The sequence below is a fragment of the Pongo abelii genome, chromosome 10 (genome assembly GCF_028885655.2).
Source record: "Pongo abelii isolate AG06213 chromosome 10, NHGRI_mPonAbe1-v2.0_pri, whole genome shotgun sequence".
In the NCBI taxonomy this organism is placed as follows: Eukaryota; Metazoa; Chordata; class Mammalia; order Primates; family Hominidae; genus Pongo; species Pongo abelii.
In genome coordinates, this window is record NC_071995.2 from 62,151,905 (window position 1) to 62,179,495 (window position 27,591).

A 27,591-nucleotide genomic window follows, 5' to 3' on the forward strand; every position below is an offset into this window, starting at 1 on the left:
ACCACCATGTCCGGCTAATTTTTTGTATTTTTAGTAGAGACTGGTTTTACCATGTTGGCCAGGCTGGTCTTGAACTCCTGACCTCAAGTGATCCACCACCTCGGCCTCTCAAAGTGCTGGGATTACAGGCGTGAGCCACCGCGCCCAGCCAAATGTAATTTTTTAAGTTTAATATTTATTAAAATGTCATTTGGTCATTAAACTCTTAGAGCCTATGGTAACACGAAGAACACATATCTATAATATACTGAGTAATATTTAATAAGGTAACCAATAAGACTTTTAAGCAAAAAATAAATTCATTTTAGGATAAAATTCTTTCGAAGAAGAAGAATGGAGTTCAGGGAGCAAAAGGAATCAAACAATATTTCCAACTGTTACAAAGTGTGTTAAAGTATTTTTAAAGATGGAAAATGGTAGCTATCAAATCTCTATTGTACCAAGATTTCACTGGATACATTTAAAAGCCTGAATAACATTTTAAAATGCCAATATTTACAATACATAATAAAATGCTTCTTTTGGGGCTATTTAAACATAATGATTTTAGATATTCTTTTAAAAAATCAATCAGAGTTTCGTGGTTTTTCCAAAATTTGTAGGGAGGTATGCAAGTTAACAAGTTTGAAGACTATTCACTGCCTACTGGTTACAGCCCTTTCAGCTCCTGGCCACCCGGGTGGCTGGGGCCAGATCACCTTATTTCAAGCATCAACCAAACCGACACCATGTTGGTCTTAGTTAACTGCTATATCACTACCCTTAGCATAGTCGATGTTAAATTAATGAATGTTGAATATTAGAAATCATTCACATCTTTCCATCCACTTCTGCTTCAGGGACTGCTCTGACACTGGTCTAGCCTGAAATGACTGACACCAGGATGACCCTGGGGGGGTAAAGGGTGTGTCCTACATTGTCGTATCTTGTCACAACAAAAGTGAAATGAGTCTAGACCTAAGCTGGATCAACCAGCTGAGTCATTATAAATCTCAGATCAAATCACGCATTAGATTTACAAATTTAACTGGATTGTAGAATTACTCTGCAGTTTTTAGGACCAGCAAAAGCAGAATTCACTCTCTACGGACAAACTTAGAAAAAGTCCCAATGACTATCTTCCTTTCCTAGATCAATGTCAAGCGCCATCCTCCGTTTTCTGGCCATTCTCACCGCACGTCTAAGCAGTCGTCTTTCAGAATGCACTCCCATGTCGTTGCCTCTTGTGACCCTCTCCTGAGTGATACTATCACTTAGAACCCTAACCCCAGATTCTGACATTAGGGAGGGACTACAGAAGGGGGAACCCATTTGCGTCTCTCCATTTTCTAGTGGTGATATTTTACACATACCCTACGGTTTTAAATTTGAAGTACCCTAGAAACAGACCTTGTTATCAAAAGCAGATTGAAAAAATATGCAGTTATTAATGAAACCTTACAGATTTACACCATATCAAGAGAAGTCTCCAAAGGCAGAAATGCACATCAAGCCTATTTCTTCTGACTCATTTCCTCTGGAGAAGCAGCTTAGAATAATTCAGGCAAAAGGCCACGAAATAATTGCATTGGTAACAGGAACCTGGTAGAAAAGTAGAGAGGGAATTGCTAAATTAAACTCAACCTACAGGGCTTTCGTGGGGAGTCACATGACATGTTTTTTGTTTCTCACTTAGGAGAAAAAAAAAATCTAGTTTTCTTACATTTTTACTTGAAAAAAATCAGAGGCTAATTTAATGCTTTTATACAATAATTAGTGCAAATACACTAAAAGTGATCTTTTACATAATAATAATAAATCACATAGTAAAAATACACTTGCAAAGACTTTAGTTGTGAGTAACTTTTCCTGCCAAATAACTTGCCAAATACATACAGCAATGCTTGGCCGCAGTTGGCCAAAGGCCTTGTGTGTTCATGAAGTGGCTAGGACTAATTGTGGTCACCCTATTAGTATCAACACTGACCTTTCCCCCTCTATGTATTCCTTCCTCGCTGCCTGAAAAAAAGTAACTGGTTATAAAAACAATCAAAATGAATACTTTCAAATGCTGTTTCCCAAAACTGGGTCAGAGACTACTGGTGTATGTCCTGGATCTCAGAGGCATGGGAAGAAAGGTGGCTAAAGCAGAATCTATCAGAAAGAAATCAGAAACTAAGGTAAGAGAGGATGGGGCTGGGCACAGTGGCTCATGCCTGTAATCCCAGCACTTGGGAGGTCTAGGTGGGCAGATCACCTGAGGTCAAGAGTTTGAGACCAGCCTGGCCAACATGGTGAAACCCGGTCTCTACTAAACATACAAAAATTAGCCGGGCATGGTGGTGCACGCCTGTAATCCCAGCTACTCAGGAGGCTGAGGCACGAGAATTGCTTGAACCAGGAGGCGGAGGTTGCAGTGAGCAGAGATTGTGCTGCTGCACTCCAGCCTGGGCAACGGAGAAGAAAAAGGTAAGAGAGGATGGGAGGGAGAGAAGGAAGGAAGTGAGAGAGGAAAAGAAGGAAAGAGGGAGGGAGAGAGACAGAGGGAGAGAGAGAGAAAAAAATGTGGAGGAAAATAATCAACAGTAATTAAGAGAGAAAATTAACCATGAGGAAGGAATAAGAGAAAGTCATAATATTTACCAAAAAAAAAAAAAATACTGTGGTCAGGGAGAAAATGGCTGCTTTATTTCAAATTCAGGGTTAAACTTAAGAGGCAGAAATCCTTATAAATTCATATACATTTCTTTTAAAACTCCCCAGTGTCTGGAAGATGCTAAGGAACTAACTCAATATGTTAAGAACTAGTAAAAATAAATAAATAAAGGCCAGGCACGGTGACTCACGCCTGTAATCCCAGCACTTTGGGAGGCTGAGGCAAGCAGATCATGAGGTCAAGAGATGGAGACCATCCTGGCCAACATAGTGAAACCCCAACTCTACTAAAAATACAAAAGTTAGCTGGGTGTGGTGGCGCATGCCTGTAGTCCCAGCTACTCAGGAGGCTGAGGCAGGAGAATCACTTGAACCCTGGAGGTGGAGATTGTGGTGAGCAGAGATCGTGCCATTGCACTCCAGCCTGGGCAACAAGAGTGAGCAAAACTCCATCCCCAAAAATAAATAAATTAATTAAAGAAAAGCAAAAGAATCAAGGATTTATCCATCCATTCCATATGAACTGTACTTCAAGGTACTAAATAGTTGGAGGTGAATTTCTCTTTGTAGATGTATTCTGGCTAATAATGAGAAAACGAATAACAATTAGAATATTACCATTTTGTAACCTCTAATGATATAATCTATCTAGGCAATGCCAGTTATTAGCTGCTTCCTAATAAAATATACAATACCACTACACAAAGAAAAGCTGAATCTGATTAAACATCTTGCTCTAACTTCCAATATAAAGGGGGAAAAAAGGATGAAAAACAAGTGATAGTTCAAGGATACTGTCATCAAAATCCTGATGTAAAAACCTTACATGAGAAACAAACTAAACGTTCCCATCAAAAGGCAGAGATTGTTTTTCTTTTTAATCTGTCTTATCTCCTTAATTCTGTCTGTAGACACTTCAAATGCAAAGATATAAATAAGTGAGTTAAAAATGAGAACATGGGAAACACACACACACACACCACAAACAGTAAGCATAAGAAAGCTGGAAGGGCCATAAAAACACTGGGCAAAATGGACTTTGGAGTAAGCAGTAGCAGTGGAGATAAAGCAGGAAACTTCATAATGATAAAATGGTGAATACAAGAGAAATAAAAACTATAAATGTATATGGGCCTAATGACAGGGCTCCAAAATACAGGATGGAAAAACTGACAGAAATAAAGGAAGAAAATCACAAATCTACAAGCAGCGTTGGAGACTTTGAAACACTTCGCTCAGTAATTGATAGAGTAACCAAAGGAAAAAAAAGAAATCATAATATAGGAGAACTAAAATGATGCTATCAACTAACCATAAAAATTTGGGAATAAAAAACCACAAAGATTCTAAAATAGAAAGAGTGGGTAGGTTGGTTAGGCATTTTTCTGCCTCCTCTTCTAAACCAGTTCTCCTTCAAACATAATAACTAGGTACAGGTTTGCCACAGAATTGAAGAGAAAGAACAGAACAGGAAACGTGCCGAATTTAAGGAAAGAGTGGTCCATCTTTTATTTATATAGCCTTCAAATTCCAGAAAGTTTCCAAAGCCTTTTTTACACACATGATCTCATTCCATCCTAACAGTATCCTTTGAAAAGGCAGCCCACATTTCCTTAGCCCCATTTTACAGACAAGGAAGTTGAGCTCAGAGGCTGATTTGCCAAACAAACAAAATCGCGAGTCTGCTTCTAGATCAAAAGGGTGGACGTATTTTAAAGATCACCTGAACGAATTCCCTGGGAATGTAGTGAAGTACCAATTATTTTCTTTCTAGAAAGTACATTTTCTGCTGGACACAGTGGCTCACACCTGTATTCCCACTTGGGAAGCTAAAGACGGAGGATCACTTGAGCCCAGGGTTTCGAGACCAACCTGAGCAACATAGTGCGACCCCATCTCTAAAATATTTTTTTAAAATTAGCCAGGCATGGTCCTAGCTACTCGGGAGGCTGAGGCAAGAGGATCGTTGAGCCTAGGAGTTCAAAGCTGCAGAGAGCTATGATCATGCCACTGTACTCCAGCCTGGGCGACAGACCTTGCCTTTTCAAAAAAAAAAAGAAAGAAAGAAAAGAAAAGAAAAGTATTTGGACATATTTCTCCCAATATGTCCAAATATCCAAAGCAATTATATCAAGGGTATTGGCTCCTTGGTTAAGAATTGGGCTTTATTTTCACACACTCCCTGAAATGACACAGCCAGAGATCAGGTAGGACCCAGAGAGAACAAAGTTACAAACCCTGTGTCCAAACAGCATCCTAAAATGAAATACTCCTGGATGGAACCCTTGGAAAACTCAGTGTTGACCATACTCCCAGTTACCCATAAAGACTTATCAAGTTGTGGTTTAGAAACAGATTCAAAGAAAGCAGTCTGCAAAAAATATGCAGATTTACTCTTTTACTTAGTAAAACAGACTTTACAGATCTCATTACTATATTTAGAGAATAAATCTTAGAGTAAAATGACTTTGTTTCTTGGCTTGAACCAAATTATGTGGAGTTTTTTTCATAATTAGAAAACTTTATTGAAGAGCTTAAGAAATAATTTAAGTATCAATTTTCAATCTTCAAAAACTCCTCCAGTACAGTCTATGACAGCTGCACAGTAATTTATAAATACATATTGTCTTAGATTTTCTTAATATTCACATCTGCCTTCTGTTCTTTGAAATTCTTTTTGTGTTTATGTTTAAAAATAGATATACAATTCAAATATGTTCTAGGTGAGGACTGGTTATTTAAATAACATATATATGCTTTACTTACACCTCTCTCGGGGTTCCACTGAAGTATATATTCTTCTAGGTATTTGGGGGACTGTGTCATTAAGGCTAATGGTGGTTTAATCTAAGAGGAAAAAAATACATGCATACCAAGGAATATTTTTCAGTTTCTTGGAAAAACACAATAGAGAGGAAAAGTGATTTGACTTTTTAGCTCCAATTGCTTTCAATTTCTTAGGTAAGGTCAATGTTGTAAAATCTGCTGAGATTTTTTTATAGAACCTGAGTGAATAAAATGCAGAGGTAAATCACTACTTTCTATTTAAAGCAAACTAGCTTTTTACAAAGCTTATGACCATTTTTAAAGAAAAAGAAAGGAGGCCAGGTGCAGTGGCACATGCTTATAAACCCAGTGCTTTGGGAGGCTGAGGCGGGAGGCTCATGTGAGTCCAGGAGTTTGAGACCAGCCTGAGCAACATAGTGAGACCCAGTTGTGATGGCTCATGCCTGTAATCCCACCTACTCGGGACGCTGATATGGGAGGATCACTTGAGCCCAGGAGGTTGAGGCTGCAGTGAGTTGTGATTGTGCCACTGTATTCCAGCCTGGACAACAGACAAGACCCTGTCTCAAAAAAAAAAAAAAAAGGAAAAACACATGTTCTTCCCAGAAAATAACAAATAGGCCAGTAGTTTCTTGGTTCTTCTTCTTCTTTTTTTTTTTTTTTGAGACAGGTCTTGCTCTTTCACCCAGGCTGGAGTGCAGTTGCACAGTCTCAGCTCGCTGCATCCTCCGCCTCCCAGGTTCAAGCGATTCTCCTGCCTCAGCCTCCAGAGTAACTGGGATTACAGTCACCCGCCACTACACCTGGCCAATTTTTGTATTTTTAGTAGAGACGGGGTTTCACCATGTTGGCCAAGCTGATCTCGAACTCCTGACCTCAAGTGATCCATGCGTCTCAGCCTCCCAAAGTACTGGGATTACAGGCGTGCGCCACTGTGCCTGGCCGGTTCTTTCTTCTGCAAGGCAATCCACGCTAGGTGGGCAGGCTTCCTACATGGACTCTGAGGGGCTCTCTGGTCTCTGCTGATGTTGCTGGCATACCTGCTGTGGACACCCAGTAAAACAGTGGCTCCATACAATCATGAGAAAAAAGATGAATGTGACCATTACATTTCACACAAGCTTTGAAGAAACCATCAAACCAGTAACAACTCAATCACTCTTTGTGGCTTCTTTTTATTTTGAATCAATAATCTAGAAGTGAAGGTCTCCACAGCCTATTATGCCTTCACTGATCCACCTACTTCCCATGAACACCTGCCGAAGGAAAGGGATGAGGCAGCATGTGCTAAGATGCAGTGCTGCTTCTAAACATAATTTGGGGGGGGCAGGCATGAAACCCAAGTTCAGAAGTGCTTAAGTACTGAGGTGATTACTCAACTATGAAGAGGTCTTTCAAGCGCACAGTTGATTTTTAGCAAGTACAGGGTATGAAGACCTTCATTTTGATTTTATAAAAGTAGGCTATGTTGCATGAGTATCCAAAAGTGGCTGAAAAACTGACTGCATGCTTTTAAGCCTAAAAATAACCAAGGAGTAGAGCCAAACATGTACATTTCAGCAGAAAAGTGATAAACAGAAAGCCAAGCGGATAATATGCTGAAGAATGAAGAAAGCCCACATGATGGCTTATGCTGACTTTACAACAGAGTGAAACATTCAAACATTAAAGAAGTCCAAACAAATGCAGTTAGGTGTGTACATTACCCCAAAAGAACCCATGGTTATTAAACCTGCCATGAGGATCTTCTGAACTGTTAAAACCTTACATCATGCTACCAATCTGACTCACCTTCAGTTTCAATAACTGATAGAAATTTCTTACCAAGACCCTAATTTTGGCATCAAAAATGTTAATTTGTAGATCAGAATCATAAAACTGCTAACTCCATATTCATTTGCTAATTTATGAGACAGAAAACGTACAGTCCTTAATTCCAAAAAGGCCATTTAATATCTCATCCCTATTACTCTTCCAAGAAGGAGGGAAACAGAGAGGATGTTTGGAATTGCAGTAGAACACAATGTTTAGAACAACAGAAAAACATATGGGAAAAAAAAAGGCCCAATAAATATTCAATCTACAAGAAATACAGGAAAATAGGGGAAAATACTGAAACTACTTTGCTGTACCATGACCACTTCCTAGATTACTCTTTGGAAACTTAATTCAATTGGCCTTAATTGCTTATAAAGTGTGCAACACAGGGAGGATTTGTCTTTAATTTAGTTCTGAAAGAGGCATGAGTGGATGTAAAACTCTCTTCACAGACCACCGTATATCATTAGGGCAATTAAAAACAGTTTCTAGTCTTGAAACCCCTCCACACAAATCACCTGCTAACCTTTGGATCCAGGTTTCAGACTTGCAAACACTTTGGGGTTCTTAAGGGCAAGTGAGAGCTCATTGAGGAAGGAAATAAAGTGGGAGTCTCTCTCAGATTTCTTTGACTCAAAAATGACGACAATGGTAAAGTGAGGTTCCGGGCGGGTTAGGAAGTAGGTACTCTGAACTTTGTCATCATAGAAGTGGACCACTTTCTCCAAGCTGTTCAGATCAGATGTGCGGTCCGTCATGATCATGATGACATTGGGCCAGTGCATGACTGGCCTGTCGCTGGGCAGAGACACTACAGCTGGATACTGGTCCACACCCTTGGGGGCCTCTCTGTAGGAATGGGGGTGGTGATAACCATGACCTTGAAAACTCTCAGAACCTCTGTTGTCAAAAATTAAGGACACATTGGCAGCATCATATTTTCTGATGAAGCTGGAAATCTTTCCAAAAAAGTCTGGGTTAGCTTTTGCTGTCAACGTTTTCATTTCTGAAGCAGTCGTTTGTCGGCTCAGAGCCTCATGAAAGTAAAAGCTAAACTTAGCAAGAAGCATGTTTTTGAGTTTCATCAGCCAAAGGAAAAGATGTGGAGGCTGCACGGCCTTCTGAGACTGCCCTCCAAACAGATGTTTCTTGGTCTCCCGCTGTTTCTCAAAGATCTGGCCCCAGGTCTGCAGTTTGGTGTGCGCACTGTGTAAATTAACCAGAGACGGGAGGAACTTCCACTCTGAGACCTGGGCCTGGGCTCTCAGGAGATGACACAGGACGTCAACTTCCAGCTGGAAACTGCTTTCCAAAGGACTGAGGATTGGGTGGTGAAATCTAAAGGGGAGAGGGAAATTAATGGAGATAAGTGGAAATGTTACTTCACTTGCCACACTGACATTTTTCTAACCACAAAGCAACAATATGGCCAAACAAATAATATTATGCTTCAGGACAGGGGAAGAAAAGATGGAAGAACTACATGTTGATTTGTTTTAAAATTCTGATATAATTTCACCATTTCAAAATTATGTCAACATCATATTCTCCTGTGGAAATAGCCTAAGAGTAGTGGCCACTTGCCTTTCAACAACAGAAATACCGAATTAGCTACAATTCATTTTTGTTTTCTTTTATTTATTTATTTTAGACTGGGTCTTGCTCTGTCACCCAGGCTGGAGTGCAGTTGTGCAATCATGGCTCACTGCAGCTCAATTCCTGGGCTCAAGTGAGCCTCTTGCCTTAGCATCCCAAGTAGCTGAGAACATAGGCACACACTCCATTTGCTGTAGAGACAAGGTCTCCCTATGTTGCCCAGGCTGGTTTCAAACTCTAAGTGATCTTGCCGCCTTGGCCTCCCAAAGTGCTGGGATTACAGGTGTGGGCCACCATGCCTGGCCTAAATTAGCTATAATTCTTTCTGAGTGTATTTTATTTATTCTGGGAATTGTATGACTAAAACAATCATTGAAACAAGGCATGCTCTTTTCAGAGTGTGGTCCTAAAGAGGCGGAGGTAAAACAAAAAAAGTCACTAAAACATCTGTTGAATGTGTAGATGACATATATAAACTCATTTAATGTTCACAGTAATGCTATGAGGTATTAAGCCTATCTTGCAGATGAAAGTACATACTATAAGCTTATATGGAAAACACAGTAGATAAAATAAATGTTTATTAAAGAAATAGAGCATTTATCAGACAGCCCTTATTCAATCCTGGTTCCCAAATTCTCTTCATATTTAATTATAGTTAAAAACAAAATGGTGGCCAGCCTGGCCAACATGGTGAAACCCCATCCTTATTAAAAATACAAAAATTAGCCGGACATGGTGGCATGTGCCTGTAATCTCAGCTACTCTGGAGGCTGAGGCACGAGAATTGCTTGAACCTGCGGGTGGGGGGAGGTTGCAGTGAGCTGAGATCGTGCCACTGAACTCCAGCCTGGGAGACAGAGCAAGACTCTGTCTCAAACAAACAAACAAACAAATGGTGACCCAATAAGAAATAGCTAACACTTCAATCACTTTCCATTTATCTTAGGATAAAACTCCAAATCCATAAAAAGGCCTAGAAGGCACTGAATAATGTAGTCCCTTCCCAGTTTGAGCCACATTCCTATTCTTCTCCCTTTCTCCAGATATTCAATAAATAACTGAAAATGCAATTATACTACAAGGAGTACAAGACAGTAGTGCAATTTTACTTCCACTTGTCCTAGACAAAATGTATACAAGTTTTTGATGCTGGGCACAGTGGCTTATTCCTGTAAACCCAGCACTTTGGGAGGCGGAGGCAGGTGGACTGCTTGAGCCCAGGAGTTCATGAGACAGCCTGGGCAACATGGAAAAACTCCATCTCTACAAAACATTCAAAAATTAGTCAAGTGTGGTGGTATGCAACTGTGGCCCCAGCTACTCAAATCAGAAGGCTGAGGTGGGAAGATCACCTGAGCCCAGCAAGATTGAGGCTAGTGGGCTGTGATCGCACTACTGTGCTTCACAGAGTGAGACCCTGTCTCCAAAAAAAAAGTTTTTGACTATGATCTATTGTAAAAAATACACTTTATATTGTGACCAAGTACCTGCACACATAAATATTTTATTTCAATACTTTCTTACTATGTACAATGTACTCTGCTAAATTTCTGCTTGAGTCATAATGTTCTAGAGACAAAGGAGTGAATAGAGGAGGCAGCTATTACTTCCGCTATTGATATTTTCTAATATATACAGATATTTTCTAATATATATAAAATATATATTTATTTTCTACTTGATATTTTCTAATATATATTAAATATATATTTATTTTCTACTATATATATTAAATCAGATTACTAACTCACTAAGTTAACTTTATAACCCATAGATTACTACCTGCTGTTTGTAAAACACTGTTCTACTTCACATGTAATAGTAATGTTTAAAGGGAAAAGAACATGATGTGGGACACCCTCTTTCCTAGGCACAGGGAAAAAAGGGCAAGTTCAGGGACCCTAGACAAGTGAGAACATGACCCATTTTCATCAATACTTACTTCTTCCTGATTCTTCAGGTCTCCTCGTCAGTCACTTCCCTAGAAAAGCTTTCTCTGTCCACTTCCAGATGAGGTCATTTTCCCCAGTTACATCCTCTCATTTCCTAATACCTTTCCCACTTTAGTAGTTTGACCGTATAATTTCTCAGGAAAACAGACATACAGCCACCCTAGTTTTAAGCTCCTCCCCAAGCGGAAGTAATAGCTGCCTCCTCTATTCGTTCCTTTGTCTCTAGAACATTATGACTCAAGCAGAAATTTAGTTAATGTGGTGATCAACTATGTAAAGATATGAATCCAAGTCTCTGCCTCATTGATTCTGCCTGCTGGTTATGGGCTGAACGAAGTTCTATAACAGTAGACTAGAATGGCAGGGAGAGTCCTTTCTGTACAGACCACACAGAGCTTTCTTGCTCAGTTTCTCTTCTGAGAAGCGCCTAGTGGCTGCCAGGCCTGATACATGCTCCCTCTCCAGAAGCCTACATCAAGCGCTTACGCTCTTCCTAAAGATCCACAGCACCTGCAGAGGCTGCGGAAATCACCTCAGCAAGTGATCCCACTGTAAAGGCAGGGGAAGTACTTGTATTTATGGAGCATATTATATGTTCCAGGCACTATGGTAGATGATCTACAGGCCTGAGTGCATTTGATCACTTCATTGTTAATGAGACGGACGCTTCTCACACAGCTCTGTTTTGGCTGCTAGTGAAAAAGAAAATGCTGGTTATCAACTAAACAATTAGAAAAAAAAAATCACAAGTGTATCTAGGATTTTTTTTAAAAAATCTACTTAAATACTAATTAAAAGGATTATGGTTAAGAGAGTCCATACCAGGTTGGACATTATAAGAGAGAAACCAATTATCATGTGAAATGTCATTACTCATGTGAAAAACACACATTGTTTTTTATCTATTATCTGCATTTTACATCAACATCCTTCCAGCTGAGGAAGCTAAAATATTGGTGAGATTAAGTCTAATAATATACACAATCCATGGAATACTATGCAGCCATAAAAAGGAACAAGATCATGTCCTTTGCAGGGACATGGATGAAGCTGTAAGCCATTATCCTCAGCAAACTAACATTAGTAGGAACAGAAAACTAAACACTGCATGTTCTCACTTTGCAGGGACAAGGATGAAGCTGTAAGCCATTATCCTCAGCAAACTAACGTAGGAACAGAAAACTAAACACTGCGTGTTCTCACTTTACAGGGACATGGATGAAGCTGTAAGCCACTATCCTCAGCAAACTAACGTAGGAACAGAAAACTAAACACTGCATGTTCTCACTTATAAGGAGGAGCCGAACAATGAGAACACGTGGACACAGGGAGGGTAACAACACATACTAGGGCCTGTTGGGGCCTGTTGGAGGTGCTGGGGAGAGCATTAGGGAAAAGAGTTAATGCATGCTGGGCTTAATACCTCAGTGACGGGTTAACAGGTGCAGCAAACCACCACGGCACATGTTTACCTATGTAACAAACCTGCACATTCTGCACATGTACCCCAGAACTTAAAAAAATTAAAGTAAAAAAAATATAAATACACAAAAAATCAGAAAGATAAACCAGATCTCAAATCTTCCAGCTTACGTGTTTAATTAATTTGGACTTTTCAAACATTATATATTTTAGAATGAACACTAAGAAAGTTCAGGCTGGGAGCAGTTGCTCATACCTGTAATCTTAGCACTTTGGGAGGCCAAAGCAGGGGGATCATTAGGAGCCCAGGAGTTCGAAACCAGCCTGGGCAACACAGTGAGACCCCTGTCTCTACAAAAACTTAAAGTATAAAAAAATTAGCCAGGCCTCGTGGAGTGCGCCTGTAGGCCTACATACGTGGGAGGATTGCTTGAGCCTGGGAGGTTGAGGCTGCAGTGAGCCATGATCACACCACTGCACTCCAGCATGGACAGCAGAGTGAGACTGTCTTAAAAAAAAAAAGGCTCACTTCAGCAGCATATATACTTAAATTGGAATGACACAGAGAAGATTAGCATGTCCCCTATACAAGGATAACACTTTTTAAAAAAATCTCCTTAAACACTATATATTTTTAAAAACGTTTTAAATGCACACATGCAAAACGCTGTTATAGAATAAGTCTCAAAATCTTTGAATTGTAAGAAAGCCTCCTACCACCTTAGCTTTTAGGCCCCTTGACACTTATAAGCATTAAATATCACAATCTTCTATAATCATGGCTATTAGGAAAATTTGCCCAGGAACTAGCAACATAGTAAGACTGTTAATCACAGGATTAATGACATGAAATTAGAGAAAATTCTAGTTCAAATAACACTATTGTTATCTTTCTACTGCTTTCAGCTGAAAATCATCATTCATATCCAATGCTCTCCTTAAGAGGACATAAATTCCCTGTCCAAACCTTCAGAAAGAACTCCAAAGAAGCTCTTCCATAACATACACTAAAAGTGCTTAAGTGCTCAACATTTATTAAAGATAAATGTGAATGTCGAAGCTATTTTTCAACCTCAAGAAGAGCTAAAAATTCATGTTAATGTTAGTCTGCCAAGACTTAGAGATTAGCATTATGATGTATCATTTCCCTATTTCCACTCTGCCACGTGCCTTATAGCTATTCACAACTCGTATCATAGGAGGCTCTGTTAAATGGTTGTAATCCAAAAATATCCACCTAAGCTACGGCAGCAAGCTTGAAAGAGTCTGAATAGTCTTAATACAGAATAAATTAACAACTATTTGCAGAGAACATCTGCTCTAAGGAAAGGAAGGAAAAAGGGAAGGAAGGAAGGAAGGAAAAAGGGAAGGAAGGAAGGAAGGAAAAAGGGAAGGAAGGAAGGAAGGAAAAAGGGAAGGAAGGAAGGGAGGGAGGGAGGGAGGGAAAAGGGAAGGAAGGAAAAAGGAAAGGAGGGAAGGAAAAAGGAAGGAAGGAAGGAAGGAAAAAGGGAAGGAAGGAAGGAAGGCAGGCAGGTTCGCTCCATAGAATAGAGGAAAATATAAAATGAATAGATTTGTGTAATATTCTAATGCAACACAAAACTCCACTTTAGAAACACTGCCTTTCTCCTTTGCAAATTTGCACCATGGAGTTCTTTCCAAAAGGTGTATGTCCTTATTTGTTTATTTATTTATCTATTTATAGGCAGGGTCTCACTGCACAGCTCAATGCAGCCTCAACCTTCCAGGTTCAAGGGATCCTTCCACCTCAGCCCACTTAGCAGCTGGGACTACAGGCACACACCACCACACCCAGCTAATTTTTAAATTTTTTTGTAGAGACAGGGTCTTGCTATGTTTCCCAGGGTGGTCTTGAACTCCTAGCCTCAAGCAATGCTCTTGCTTTAGCCTCCCAAAGTTCTGGGATTACAGGTGTGAGCCACCAAGCCAGGCCAAAATGATAAATTTTTTTTTTCCACATGTGCAGAACATGCAGCTTTGTTACATAGGGATATGTGTACCACAGTGGTTTGCTGCAACCAAAATGATAAATTTTATGTTATGTATATTTTACCGTGACAAAACAAAATCTGTTACATCTTTTCATTTAAAACAATTTGTTTACTAATAATACCAATACATTGAAGATATAAAAAATTACCCAGAGATTTGCCCTACTGGACCTTCCATGGCAGAAGGAGGTATTTATAATGAATACAAAGTAGAAACTAATACATTTATTATGAATAAAATAACATTTCAGAGGAAGGAACAATTCCTTTTGGTCAAAAGATTGTGGAAGCCATAGAGGAGATGGCATTTGAATTGAGGCATGATGCTTAAAATAGCTGAGAGGTGGAAACAACTCCAATGCCCATTGACAAATGAATGGATAAAGAAAATGTGGTACATACATACAAATGGAATATTGCTCAGCCTTAAAAAGAAGGAAATCCTGTCACATGCTACAACATGGGCGAATCTCAAGGACATTATGGTAACTGAAATAAGCCAGTCACAAAAAGACAAATACTGTGTGATTCTACTTATATGTGGTATCCAGAGTAGTCAAACTCATGGAAACAGAAAACAGAACAGTGGTTAACCAGGGCTGGGAGGGGGGAAAATGTTGCTCAATGAGTACAGGGTTTCAGTGAGGCGAGATGAAAATATTCTAAAGATCTACTACAAAAGACTGTGAATATACTTAACACTACTGAACTGGATACATAAAAAAAGTTAAAATGGTAAATTTGCTGGGGACGGTGGCTATGCCTGTAATCCCAGCACTCTGGGAGGCTGAGATGGGCGGGTCCCTTGAGCTCACGCGTTCAAGACCAGCCTGGGCAACACGGCAAAACCCCATCTCTACAAAAATACAAAAATTAGCTAGGTGTGGTGATATGCACCTGTAGTCCCAGCTACTCGGGAGGCTGAGGCAGAATTGCTTGAGCCCAGGAGGTGGAGGTTACAGTGAGCTGAGATCAGGTCACTGCATTCTAGCCAAGGTGATAGAGCCAACTCTTGTCTCAAAAAAAAAAAAAAAAGGTAAATTTGATATTATGTATTTTTTTTAACAAAATAAAAAAGCAGGGGGAAAGAGTAGGCAGGATTTTGCCATATGAAGATGGGGGCTTGATTTTCCAGCCCCAGTCTTCTCCCATTCATGATTCCTCACCCTTTGTTTTGTAACTTTGCAGCTCCTTTCCTACCCATGGAATATGGACTGGGCCAAGTAACTTGCTTTGGCCAAAGAGATGCTAACAGATTGGATGCAAGCAAAGGCTTAAAATGAGCTTAGCTAGGTCATACTTTTGCACTTTGGACATTGCTACTGGGTAGCTACTTCCCCTCCAACCTTGGGCTCAGAATGAACACATGTGGAGCAGACCTAAGCCCAAAGCTCACAGCAAAAAGTCAACCCCAATGAGACAGTGTTAAGCAGAGCTACCCGCCTGAACCCTGCTCAGGTCAGCCAACCCTAGTAGGCCTGCAAACACACAAGTGTAAATTTGGAAGTCTGTTATGCAGACTTATTGTGGCAATAACAAACTGATACATGATAGAACAACAAAAGGACATTCTGAGCATAAAAACAACAGAAGCCTAAGCAGAGAGGTAGGAAATGGCAAATCCTTATGAGGAACATATTGAGTATTAGACTATGGGGCTGTTTTTGGACTTCTACTTAAAATCCTCAATGACTGGACTTCTGCTTAAAATCCTCAATGACTGGACTTCTGCTTAAAATCCTCAATGATTTCTCTTTGACTCTCTTTGATTCTCTCTCTCTCTCTCTCTCTCACTCTGTTGCCTAGGCTGGAGTGCAGTGGTGCGATCTCAGCTCAAGGCAGCCTCCACCTCCCGGGTTCAGGTGATACTCCTGCCTCAGCCTCCTAAGTACCTGGGATTACAGGCACACACCACCACACCTGTCTGATTTTTGTATTTTTAGTAGAGATGGAGTTTCGCCATGTTGGCCAGGCTGGTCTCAAACTCCTGACCTCAAGTGATCCGCCCGCCTTGGCCTCCCAAAGTGCTGGGATTACACGCGTTAGACACTGCGCCTGGCCCTTTTAAGTGTCTTTCTTTGTACTAAGAATTTAACTGCAATGTAAAGCATTTGATGGGAGGTAGCAGGTGAATTTGAAAAGATAGGCTGGGGCACTATCATGGAAGACCTTGCTTAAGTCTTCACTATTAAAATCTAAGCATGTCAAATGACTAGGAGAGAGTGCATTCCACAGAAATTGCACTACTACTAGTTTTGCTTGTGAAATTTTCATTGAGCAATAATTAACCTTGTTAACTATACACATGCAACTAACAAAATGTCTTATTAACAGCCTTATCATCAAAATTCTTTTTTTGACGAAAAGTGGGCATAAGGGCTAAATAAATTGTAGTTCTGCCTTTTGTGAGAAATTTGGGAATTAAAGCAGTCAGATCAAGAAAGTGTGCTTCCTAAAATGCAAACAAATATATGTAGATCAATTTTTTAATGTTATTTAAATTCTAGCTATAAAATTATTATTTAACAATTAAAATCACAGAATGGTTTATTATTGCCATACTGTAGATATTTTTTTAACGGTCTAGAATGCTCAAGTGATGGCTTTCTTCTTTCTTTAAAAGTATTATTTCTTAATATTATAGTTTTGATTTAGGAGAGATATTAATGTGCATTTACAATCTATCTTGCAAATTTGTTTTAACCATGAAACAGAAAAATTGGCCAGAATTTTCTTTTATACCCACAAAATAATAAATAAATGTGTAAAAAATTCTGCAGAATCAGAAAATGTTCCACTGGTGCTTCTTTGGAAAACAAAAACAAAAACCCAAGTTCTACCGCTCCTCAAAAGTACTCAAGGAATAGCAGATACTGTGACCCTATACAAGCTAAGTTCATGTTTCTTCTGCTAAATGGCACACAATTAAACTTATATAATAATTATATTATTAATATAGTTCAATTTGTTAATAATTCAATTTGAAATGCAGAATCACAAATGACTGTGATTCCTAAACAAGAACTTATATATGCTTAATAATGTTATAAACTGGCCAGGTGCAGTGGCTCACACCTATAATCCCAGCACTTTGGGATGCTAAGCGGGGTTGATCACCTGAGGTCAGGGGTTCGAGACCAGCCTGGCCAACATGGTAAAACCCGATCTCTACTAAAAATACAAAAATTAGCTGGGCGTGGTGGCAGGCACCTGTAATTCCAGCTACTTTGGAGGCTGAGGCAGGAGAATCGCTTGAACCCAGGAGGCAGAGGTTGCAGTGAGCCGAGATTGCGCCGCTGCACTCCAGCCTGTGCAACAAAAGTGAAACTCCATCTCAAAAATAAAAAAAGTTATAAATTTACCAAAAAGGAAGCCTTTTTTAACACCATTCTACTGTGAAAACAACTGGCTTCCAGAAGAAGAAAACCAAAATACACTTTCCATTCATCTGTGAAAGCAGACTAGACATTGCAGTAACTCACATAGGACCTACATGTGAAATCAAGGCCAGAGGTTTAGATTCCATGCTATTCATCACACTCATTAATTTTTTAACACAAAGGTATTTCAGCATTTGAAACATAGTACTAGTCACAAAATTTGTTATTAAGAGTTCTGACATGGATCAGCTACACTGGGACATTCCCTGAAAGATAAATGGATCCTTTGGGAAGAGGATTAACTTTTTCAATACAACAGAATACCAAAATATGAATTATTTCTCTAGAACACTGAAACCATAAAGGAGAAATGTTTGGTGTAGCACAGATGCCAGATCAAAAAGTCTACAGAAAAAAGCACATTAACCTAGCAAAGGGCAAAATCATGTTAGTTGATACATAAAGGAATCCCACTTCCCAAAGACAATCATTATACAGAAGTTCAAATTTTCAGAATTCCTTAAAGAATTTATGTTGTTCAAATTAACCCAAAGCCTCTAATTTAGATCATTTTCAGGCTAGGATGTGTCTGTGATCAGTCATTCCCTGTTAATTAGAGAAAGGCAGCATGGGTGGAAGATGGAAACTGTAGACGAAGAAAGACATCTCTTGTCCATACTGTAATCCAGTTCCATCCAACTCCATCAATATCCACTCAGAGGATGAGGGTTTCAACTAAGAACTGCCCTAAGAACTTTGAAAATTAAATCTGCAGGGAAAGGGAGAAACTCCTAAGGCTCTGGGAAGCGGGGTGTTTCAAAGAAGGTTTAAAGATGATAGGGCCTGGGTGTGTGGCTTACACCTGTAATCCCAGCACTTTGGGCACCTGTAATCCCAGCACTTTGGAAGGCCAAGGCAGGAGGATGGCTTGAACGCAGGAGTTCAAGACCAGCCTGGGCAATATAGTGAGACACTGTCTCTGCAAAAAAATAAAATAATTATCCAGGGATGGTGGCATGCCTAGCCACTTGGCAGGCTAGGCCTAGTGGCAGGTGTAGTCCTAGCCACTTGGCAGGCATAGTCCTAGCCACTTGGCAGGCTGAGGTGGAAGGATCACTTCAGCCCAGGCAGTTGAGACTGCAGTGAGCCGAGAGAGCGCCACTGAACTCTAGCCTGGGTGACAGAACAAGACCTCATCTCGAAATAAATAAAGATGATAGGGCACAAATCTAATAAAATGAAAACAATTAATACTAATCAGTCCTAGGAGACACACACATACACGTGTACACACACACATCAGTAAGGTTCAGTACCTATTCTATCCTAGAGCTGACATCTTTCTCTTAGTCACCCAATTTTTTTGTGTGCAGACCATGTATCATTATCACAGGGAATTTTGAAAACAGAGGTTTCTGGGCACACTAAGTTTTACCCTCTTAGGGAAGAGGAGGAAGGGCTCAGGGATGGATATTTTTCTTAAGCTTCCCGAAGAGTTCAGCAAACCACTTTTACATCAGCGTTTGGGAATCACTACATGAGATCTCTTCCCCTTAGGAATCATATCCTTAACTGTACTTCAGTTTTGGGGTTTCAAAAAACTATGTTATTAAAAGGAAACATACTAATCAGATTGGAGGAAGAAATAAGAGAGTATTTCCAAAAATATAAAATTTTTAAATGTTTAAAAAAAGTAAGTATATATTTATATGCGTAGCCTATTTCTCAGGAATGACAGCAAGAACTTGCTAACTTTAGGCCGGGTGCAGTGGCTCACACCAATCCTAGCACTTTGGAAGGCTGAGGTGGGAGGATCATTTGAGGTCAGGAGTTCAAGACCAGCCTGACCAACATGGTGAAACCCCATTTCTACTAAAGATACAAAAAAAATTAGCCAAGCGTGGTGGCGCATGCCTGTAATTTCAGCTAATTGGGAGGCTGAGGCAGGAGAATCACTTGAACCCCAGAGGCGGAAGTTGCAGTGAGCCAAGATCACGCCACTGCACTCCAGCCTGGGCAACACAGCAAGACTCCGTCTTAAAGAAAAAAAAAACATGCTAACTTTAGTTGCCTCTTAAAGACGGGAACTAAGTGGCTAAGGGGAAGGAAGAAGACTTTCCACTGTGTTACACTTTATAAATGTTGACCCATGTGAACATATTATATATCAAACAATTAAAAAAAAGAAAATTTAGAATATGTCACAAAAATCAAAGAGCTATGACAATAAAAAATAACAAGCAACTATAAAGAACATTTTGGAGACAACTGGGGAAATCTGAACATGGACTATGTATTATACAATGGCAGAAAATCAGTGTTAGATTTCCTGAATGTAAAAACTGTTTTTTTCATTCAGAACTGTGTTATGATTATGTATGGTTCTTAGAAGACAAAATCTGAGTATGTAGGAGGAAAGTGTCATGATGATTGTATTTTACTTCCAAATAACTCAGGGAAGTACAATCATATACAGAGAGAGATAAGGCAAATGTGGCAAAATGTTAACAATTTGTGAACAAAGGTGAAGGACAGTTATATGTTCATTGTACAGTCATTTTTTTTAGTAACAGCTTTACTGTGAATTACTTCATGTACTATCCTTTTAAAGTGTACAATTCAATGGTTTTAATATATTTGCAGAATTGCGCAACCATCACCACAATCAATTTTAGAAAAGTCTCATGGTCCCCAAAAAAGCAATCCTGTGCCCATTAGCAATCACTCCTCCTTCCCCTCCAACTCCTGGCAACCATTTTCTGTGACTATGAATTTGTAATCTACTTGCTGTGTCTATGACTTTGCCTGTTCTGGGTATTTCGCATAATGGAAATTATGTGATTTCCATGTGGTCTTTTATGACTAGCTTCTTTCACTTAGCATAATGTTCTCAAGGTTCATCCATGTTGTTGCATGTGTCAGCACTTCATTCCTTTTTATTGCTGAATAATATTCCATCGTATGGATATACCACATTTATTTATACATTCATCCATTGGTCAATGGACATTTGGGTTGCTTCTGCCCTTTGGCTATTATAAGTAATGCTGCTATGAACATTCATGTCAATGGTTTTATGTGTGGACATATGTTTTCATTTTTCTTGGATATATACCTAGGAGCAGAATTGCTGATCACATGGTAACTATGTTCATTATACTATACTTGCAACTTTTTATAGCATCAAAAATTTCAAAATAAGAAATCAGAGGAAAACTTTTATAAAGAAAGAATAGGCTGGACACAGTAGCTCACTCCTGTAATCCCAGCACTTTGGGAGGCCGAGGTGGGTGGATTGCTTCAGCTCAGGAGTTTGAGACCAGCCTGGGCAACATGAAGAAACCCTGTCTCTACTAAAAGTGCAAAAAATTAGCCAGGCATAGTGGTGCACACCTGTGGTCACAGCTGCTTGGTGGGCTGGGGTGGGAAGGTCGCTGAGCCCTGGAGGTGGAGGTTGCAGTTTGCTGAGATCATGTCACTGCACTCCCGCCTGGGCAACAGAGCGAGACCATCTCAAAAAAAAAAAGAAAAAGGAAAGAAAAGAAAAAGAAAGAATAGTAACATAATAATATATTAACCAAACTATCTTATGCTCAGAAAGACTTTGTATGTACGTGGTTGTAGGTAGCACACAACTCGTATTCCTAGCAAGAGAATATAGTAAATGCTTCCTAGGTCTTCTGAAGAACTAATTTATTGACTTACAAAATGATCAGCAAAGAGAAATTATTTATCTGGACTAGATAAAAAACATCTCAATTTTTAATAACAAGCAATGATGCATACACAAAAGAATATGGGCTCTGAAGTCACAGAGCTAAGCTGTATGACTCTAAGCAAAGTGTTCCACTTCTCTGGGACTCTATAAAAGGTGCACTATTTATACCTGTACTTCAAACCAGGTAACAGAGAAGAGGGTCTTGCACAGTGTCTGGCACACAGTAGTTGCTCAATACATGCTAATTTCCTTCAGAATAGGTATATATAAATATTTCCACCCTTATTTCCACCCTCCCCCTCTTTTCCTACAAGGTGAAAAATCAATTGCTGTTTTATTAAAGAACAATGACATTTTAGTTTTTAAACCATAAAACTGTATGAGTCTACTTCCAAGTTGTTTTATTTCTGGCCTTTCGTCTGAACTCTAGACCCCCATTTCCAAATGCCTGCTAAATCTTTACTCGAAAATCTGCTTGCAACTCACACTCAACTTGCCCCAATTTTAGCTTACTACCTTCCTTCTAAACCAGTTCAGTTCCTCTTGTCTTTTCAATTCTGTAAACAATATTATCATTAGAGGGGCAAAACCTAAGTATCATCTTTGACAGCAACCTCTCATTATTCCCACCATCCTGTTGACAAGACTTACAGACTTCTTGTCAGCATCTCCTTTCCCACTGTCTTGCAACCATGAGGCCCTCCTTCTGCCTATTAGGCTACCATCATAGCCTGCTAAACTAACCTTTTCTCCTGTAACCTCTCCCTTCACCATCCCATTGCACACACAGTGCCACAGTAATTAGTCTAAGATGAGAACATGATACTCCTGGTTCAAAACTTTTCATGGTTCTTCACTACTTACCAAATTAAGTACAAATTTTCAACCTGGAACACAACTATTCACTCATTTACTCAGCAAACATCTATTCAGCATCTACTATGTGCTAGGTTCTGTTCCAGGTGCTAAAGGCACAGCAGCTGTGACGGAGCTCACATTCTAGTTTTTGAGAAAAGGAAAGAAAAAACACCCTAAACAAACAACAGTAACTTCAGATGGCAATAAATCAGGAGAATAAGATAGTGACTAAAAGCAGAATAGTTTTGGTAGGACAGTGAGAGAAGGCTTCTCTGTTTGAACCAAGACTTAAAGATGAGAAGATAACTACAGCAAGAACTTATAAGGGAGAAAGAACTGCAAGTACCAAAACCCTGAAGTCTTTTTGTATTCTGAAATATCCTCTCTTTACACCTGCCGTCTTCTTTCCTACAGTTGCTTTCGAAATCCTACCTGCCGTTAAAAGCTCAACTCGGCTGGGCATGGTGGCTCATACCTATAATCCTAGCACTTTGGGAGGCCAAGACAGGCGGATCACAAGGTCAGGAGTTCGAGACCAGCCTGACCAACATGGTGAAACCCCATCTCTACTAAAAATACAAAAAAAATTAGCCAGGCATGGTGGCATGTGCCTGTAATCTCAGCTACGCAGGAGGCTGAGGCAGGAAAATCACTTGAACCCAGGAGATTACAGGCACTTAGTGGATGACTGCCTCCACTAAGAATACTTAAAATGAAACCTAAACTGTATGGCAGAAACTCTAAAAGCAATTACAAAGGAGTTTCCAACACATGTTAAAGAATGGCTTGTTCAAAGGAACAACCAGATAAATCACTGATTACTTTAAAAGGGACAACATTTATTTGAATAATAATTTGTTAAAAATTCACATTATTTTCAGCCAGGTGCATTGGCTCAGACCTGTAATCCCAGCACTTTGGGAGGCAAAGACAGGTGGATCACTTGAGGTCAGGAGTTCAAGACCAGCCTGGCCAATATGGTGAGACCCCCCGTCTCTACTAAAAAAAAAAAATACAAAAATCAGCTGGTTGTGGTGGCATGTACCTATAATCTCAGCTACTCAGGAGGCTGAGGCAGGAGAATTGCTTGAACCCAGGAGGTGGAGGTTGCAGTGAGCTGAGAACATGCTACTGCACTCCAGCCTGGGCAACAGAGTGGGATTCCATCTCCAAAAAATATGTATTTTCATATTATTTTACTATGTTACAATTTGGTTTCCAGAAAAAAGAAATTCCTATTATTTTATATACAATTCTCTTGTTGTGTGAACTCTTTCTTAGCAGCAAAATCGGTTATAATACAAGTTCTATGATTACTTCATTCTCGGTCTTTTGCTATTGCTTAGCAGCCGTGTGGTGTTAAGAAGACCAACGAAGGTGCCTAATGTATACCTGTTGATTAATGAATATGTATAAAATGTAATCCAGTTATTTATTTCACAGTTATTTCATCACAGATTTTCATAAGAGTGTGGAGAAAAACTCTGAGCTTGTGTGGGATTGATAGGACAGCCACGTTTTCTCCCTCCCTCCTCCCCACACTGACCTGGAGCTGTATTTTTTCAGGATGGCATCCAAAAGGCCAACGAGCTCTTCAGCATTGATGAACTTCTGTGTGCTGAGGGTGTACATCTTCTCATAGAAGTCTGCGATCTCCATCCGAGCCTGAACAAAGAAGCAGAGCTGCTCTGACAGGTGGGAAAGGAGTTCTTCCATGTGAGGAGCAGTCCCACCCAGGGCACCACGGCCAGTCACCACCTTCTTCAGCTCATTATGCAAGGAAGTATAGATGGTACGGATGGAATCCTTCCTGCTGAAGAAAGACTGGCCCCCTGGTAGGCAAACGACATAAGCACATGACAAGTAAGAAGGAGAAACCGTAAGTACCAAACACCTACCAGCATGCAAAAGCAAAGAATCCAAACCCACAGAGCTCAGTAAGTTTTCATCTGCCATATTCTCTGTCTCCTATGATTGAGATATAAATAAATACTTTATGATTATCATAAATACTTTATGATTCATAATTTCCCTAAGGAATAAGCTAAACGAATACCTGATAGAATTCATTACTGTAGCAGTGGACCTGTGTACAATTTGCTTACCCATGTACCAATTCTCCCCCACCCCGATTCAATGAGGATTCAGATTTACTTTAGAGCATAATTAACCTAGCAAATAACACCAACTGGAACTAAAAAGCCTACCTTTCACATAGATGTATTCAAAGCAAAAGAACACACAAATTATGAAACACTATTGTTATTCCTGCTATGTCATGATTTTTTTGTTTCTGCTTTAGAGTTGTATTTTCCTTTGAATCTTATCTTTTAGATCATACCAGAAAATTTAATACATACACATATATTCCCTCTATGCAAGAAAACAGACTACTGGGATCCCAGGAGAATAAAGAAAATCTTAGCACTCTTGACAAGATTGACACTATACATTATAAATAATAAGCACCACATTGTGAATTATTAAGACCAGGAACCAATTATAAATAACTGCTGCTGTAACCAGGGGATTCCAAAGGAAATCAGCAAAAAATAAAACCAAAAACACCTTTACATAGCCAAAAAGGATCAAATAGCATAGATATCATTTACTCACTTCTGTATGCACACATGACCAATTATATTTCTAATTATAGAGCCAGCTTCATGGATGTTCCCTTAAGCAATTCTGCACCCACCAAAGGACCAGAGGCAAGATATTAGGAAAATGAAAAGAAAAAAAGAAACAGGGCAGGTTTAAAACAGTGATTTCTAGGAATATATTGAAAAACTCAGAGATGGACAAGAGTTTAAATTTTCTCTTCAATGAATTTACTATTCTAAACATATACCTGTAATTAGGAATAAAAATGTATTAAGGCATTTGTAAAATATCCTCTTAATAAATGAACCATTTTGCAATATTGATTTTAATTCATTGCTCGGTTTATGTTTCAAGAAATGAATCTTCCTTCCCTTACTACTAGGTAACCAACTTGTCCTAGTTTACCCAGGACTTTCCAGGTTTTAGCACTAGAAGTCTAGCTTCTCAGGAAATCTTTATAAGGTTTTAAAACAAAGTCCCACATCCTAGAAATCCCTCAGGCCTGGGCAAATTTTGAACAGTTGGTTACCCTACTTATTTCTGACACCCTAGACAAACTACTGATACTTTGAAAAGTGTTTTTCCAATATACTGTCTAAACCAGGGGTGTTCAAACTTTTGGCTTCCCTGGGCCACATTAGAAGAAGAATTGTCTTGGGGCACATATAAAATATGCTAACACTAACCATAGCTGATGAGGAAAAAAAAAAAACGCACAAAAAATCTCATATTGTTTTAAGAAAGTTTAGCCAGGCATGGTGGCTCATGCCTGTAATCCCAGCACTTTGGGAGGCTGAGGCGGGAGGATCACCTGAGGTCAGGAGCTCGAGACCAGCCTGGCCAACATGGTGAAACCCCGTCTGTACTAAAAATACAAAACAATTAGCCAGGCGTGGTGGTGGGTGCCTGTAATCCCAGCTACTCGGGAGGCTGAGGTAGGAGAATCGCTTGAACCCGGGAGGCAGAGGCTGCAGTGAGCCGAAATCGTGCCACTGCACTCCAGCCTGGGCAACAGAGCAAGACTCCATGAAAAGAGAAAAGAGAAGAGAAGAGAAGAGAAGAGAAGAGAAGAAAAGGAAGGAAGAAAGGAAGAAAGAAAGAAAGGAAAGGAAAGGAAGCAAAAGAAAAAAGAAAAGAAAGGAAGAAAGGAAAGGAAAGCAAAGGAAAGAAAAGAAAAGAAGAAAGGAAGAAAGAAAGAAAGAAAGTTTATGAATTTGTGTTGGGCCGCATTCAAAGCCATCCTGGACTGCATGTGGCCCGCAGGCCACAGGTTGGAAAGCTTGTTCCAAACAGATTGAGTAGCTGGCACATCATTTCTCCAACTAATACCATTAAAGTCCATATGGGTACAGGTGGACCAGTTGTGACACCAATATCCCATACGGAACTGTTCCCTGTAGGGTTTGCCTTCCTCCCATGCCCATATTCAGTTTAGCTCTGCTGATTCTGTAGAGTGAAGGGTACAACATAAATAGACCTCTGTGCCCACATCTAGGATAAAAACTCTCGGCTTAGGAAGGTAATAAGAGTATCATATAAAACCTAAAAGCTGTGGAGGTCTGAAAGACTTGGTTTCAAATCCCAGCTCCCACGATTACAGGCTATGTTGATGTGCAAACTACTGAACCACTTTGAGCTTTAGTTGTCATTTTTAACATAAAACTGGTGATAGAGCTAAAAAACAAATGAAATAACATTTGGTGTGTAATGTGCCTGGAACAAAGAATATATTCTATAATACTAATTCCTTTCCCTTCTATTTATAACTGATACATTTTTTAAAACTCCTAATAATAATACATAATTGAGCTTCTGAAACTGTGGTGAACTGGGAGCTTCAAGTACTACAAAAAGAACAGCTATCTAGTACTATTAAACAGGGTGGCCTTGGTGAAAATTTTAACTTCGCATTGAAAGAGGGATATCATCTGTCTCTAGGACTTATGGGAGGAAAAAAAAAAAAAGGATACCTAACTTCATCAGATTACCCTTATCCGGGGGAATGGAAACACTACATAAATACAAAGAATACCTTTAAAAGCTTATCGATAAAGGCTAATCACCAGCATGTGAAACCAAGTAAAGTGAAACTACTCTAAGGAAGAGATAGACCATCAACACATTTCTTTCAAACAGTTCTCTTTTCTCAAAGCTCTCAGGAACCCAATCCTATCTGTTCACTATCTTGGTTTGGAATATCCAATGGGGACTGACCTTTCTTCATGCTGGAAAACAAGGAATCAGAAACATCCAACTTCTTTCTCTTTTCAATATTTTGAATTTATAAAATATGATTACTTTGAATGATTTTTAGAAGGCTCTAGTTATAAATGCTCATAATTTCTCAAGATTTCAACAGTTTATCTTATGTCATGAAATTTTAAGTGTATTAAAGGAACGTGTAAAACATCTTGGGCATTTTATTCTCCAACTTCTTGCTAATAATAATTTTTAAACATCAGTTCTCAAGTTAAGTCATTTTCTACTATGCTAAATTTCAGCAACCCAAGGTTGAGGAAACTCTCCAGTAATGAAACAAAGGGAAGAAAAGTATGACCTTCTAAAATTCTCCACAGGCATTGAGTCAGCATATTTTAATCACTGATCCTTCCCCAAACAGGTATTATTCTCTCTTAAAGGAAAGAGAAGGAACCAAGATAAGGGCCCTACTCGAAGTTTTTCAGTAACAGGGTCAAGACAGGAAAAGAAAGCTGCCTGTCAAGGTCTATCTTTTGTCTAAAGGCCCTGCTTGCTTCTTTAATCAGGATTAACTGCTAAGGCCTCAAATAAATACCATCCATAAGAGA

General features: G+C 39.4%; 1 protein-coding gene and 1 pseudogene across 2 annotated transcripts in view; one reads left to right on the forward strand and one right to left on the reverse strand.

Annotated features, from left to right (window-relative positions):
- Positions 1-368: 368 nt before the first annotated feature.
- KICS2 (KICSTOR subunit 2) overlaps positions 369-27,591 on the reverse strand; it is a 29,945-nt gene continuing 2,722 nt past the window's right edge. Inside the window, exons 2-4 of one of the 2 annotated variants that reach the window (XM_003778079.5) lie at positions 23,727-24,012; positions 7,766-8,577; positions 369-1,581 (exon numbers count right to left, since the gene is read on the reverse strand). In XM_003778079.5, coding sequence (XP_003778127.2) covers positions 1,508-1,581; positions 7,766-8,577; positions 23,727-24,012 — 1,172 coding nt within the window. In that variant the 3' untranslated portion in view covers positions 369-1,507. Of the gene's footprint in view, positions 1,582-6,576; positions 8,578-23,726; positions 24,013-27,591 lie in introns of those variants that run through there. The other variant, XM_054527354.2, reaches the window with a different exon arrangement.
- On the forward strand, positions 12,734-12,848 carry LOC112135912 (U6 spliceosomal RNA; annotated as a pseudogene).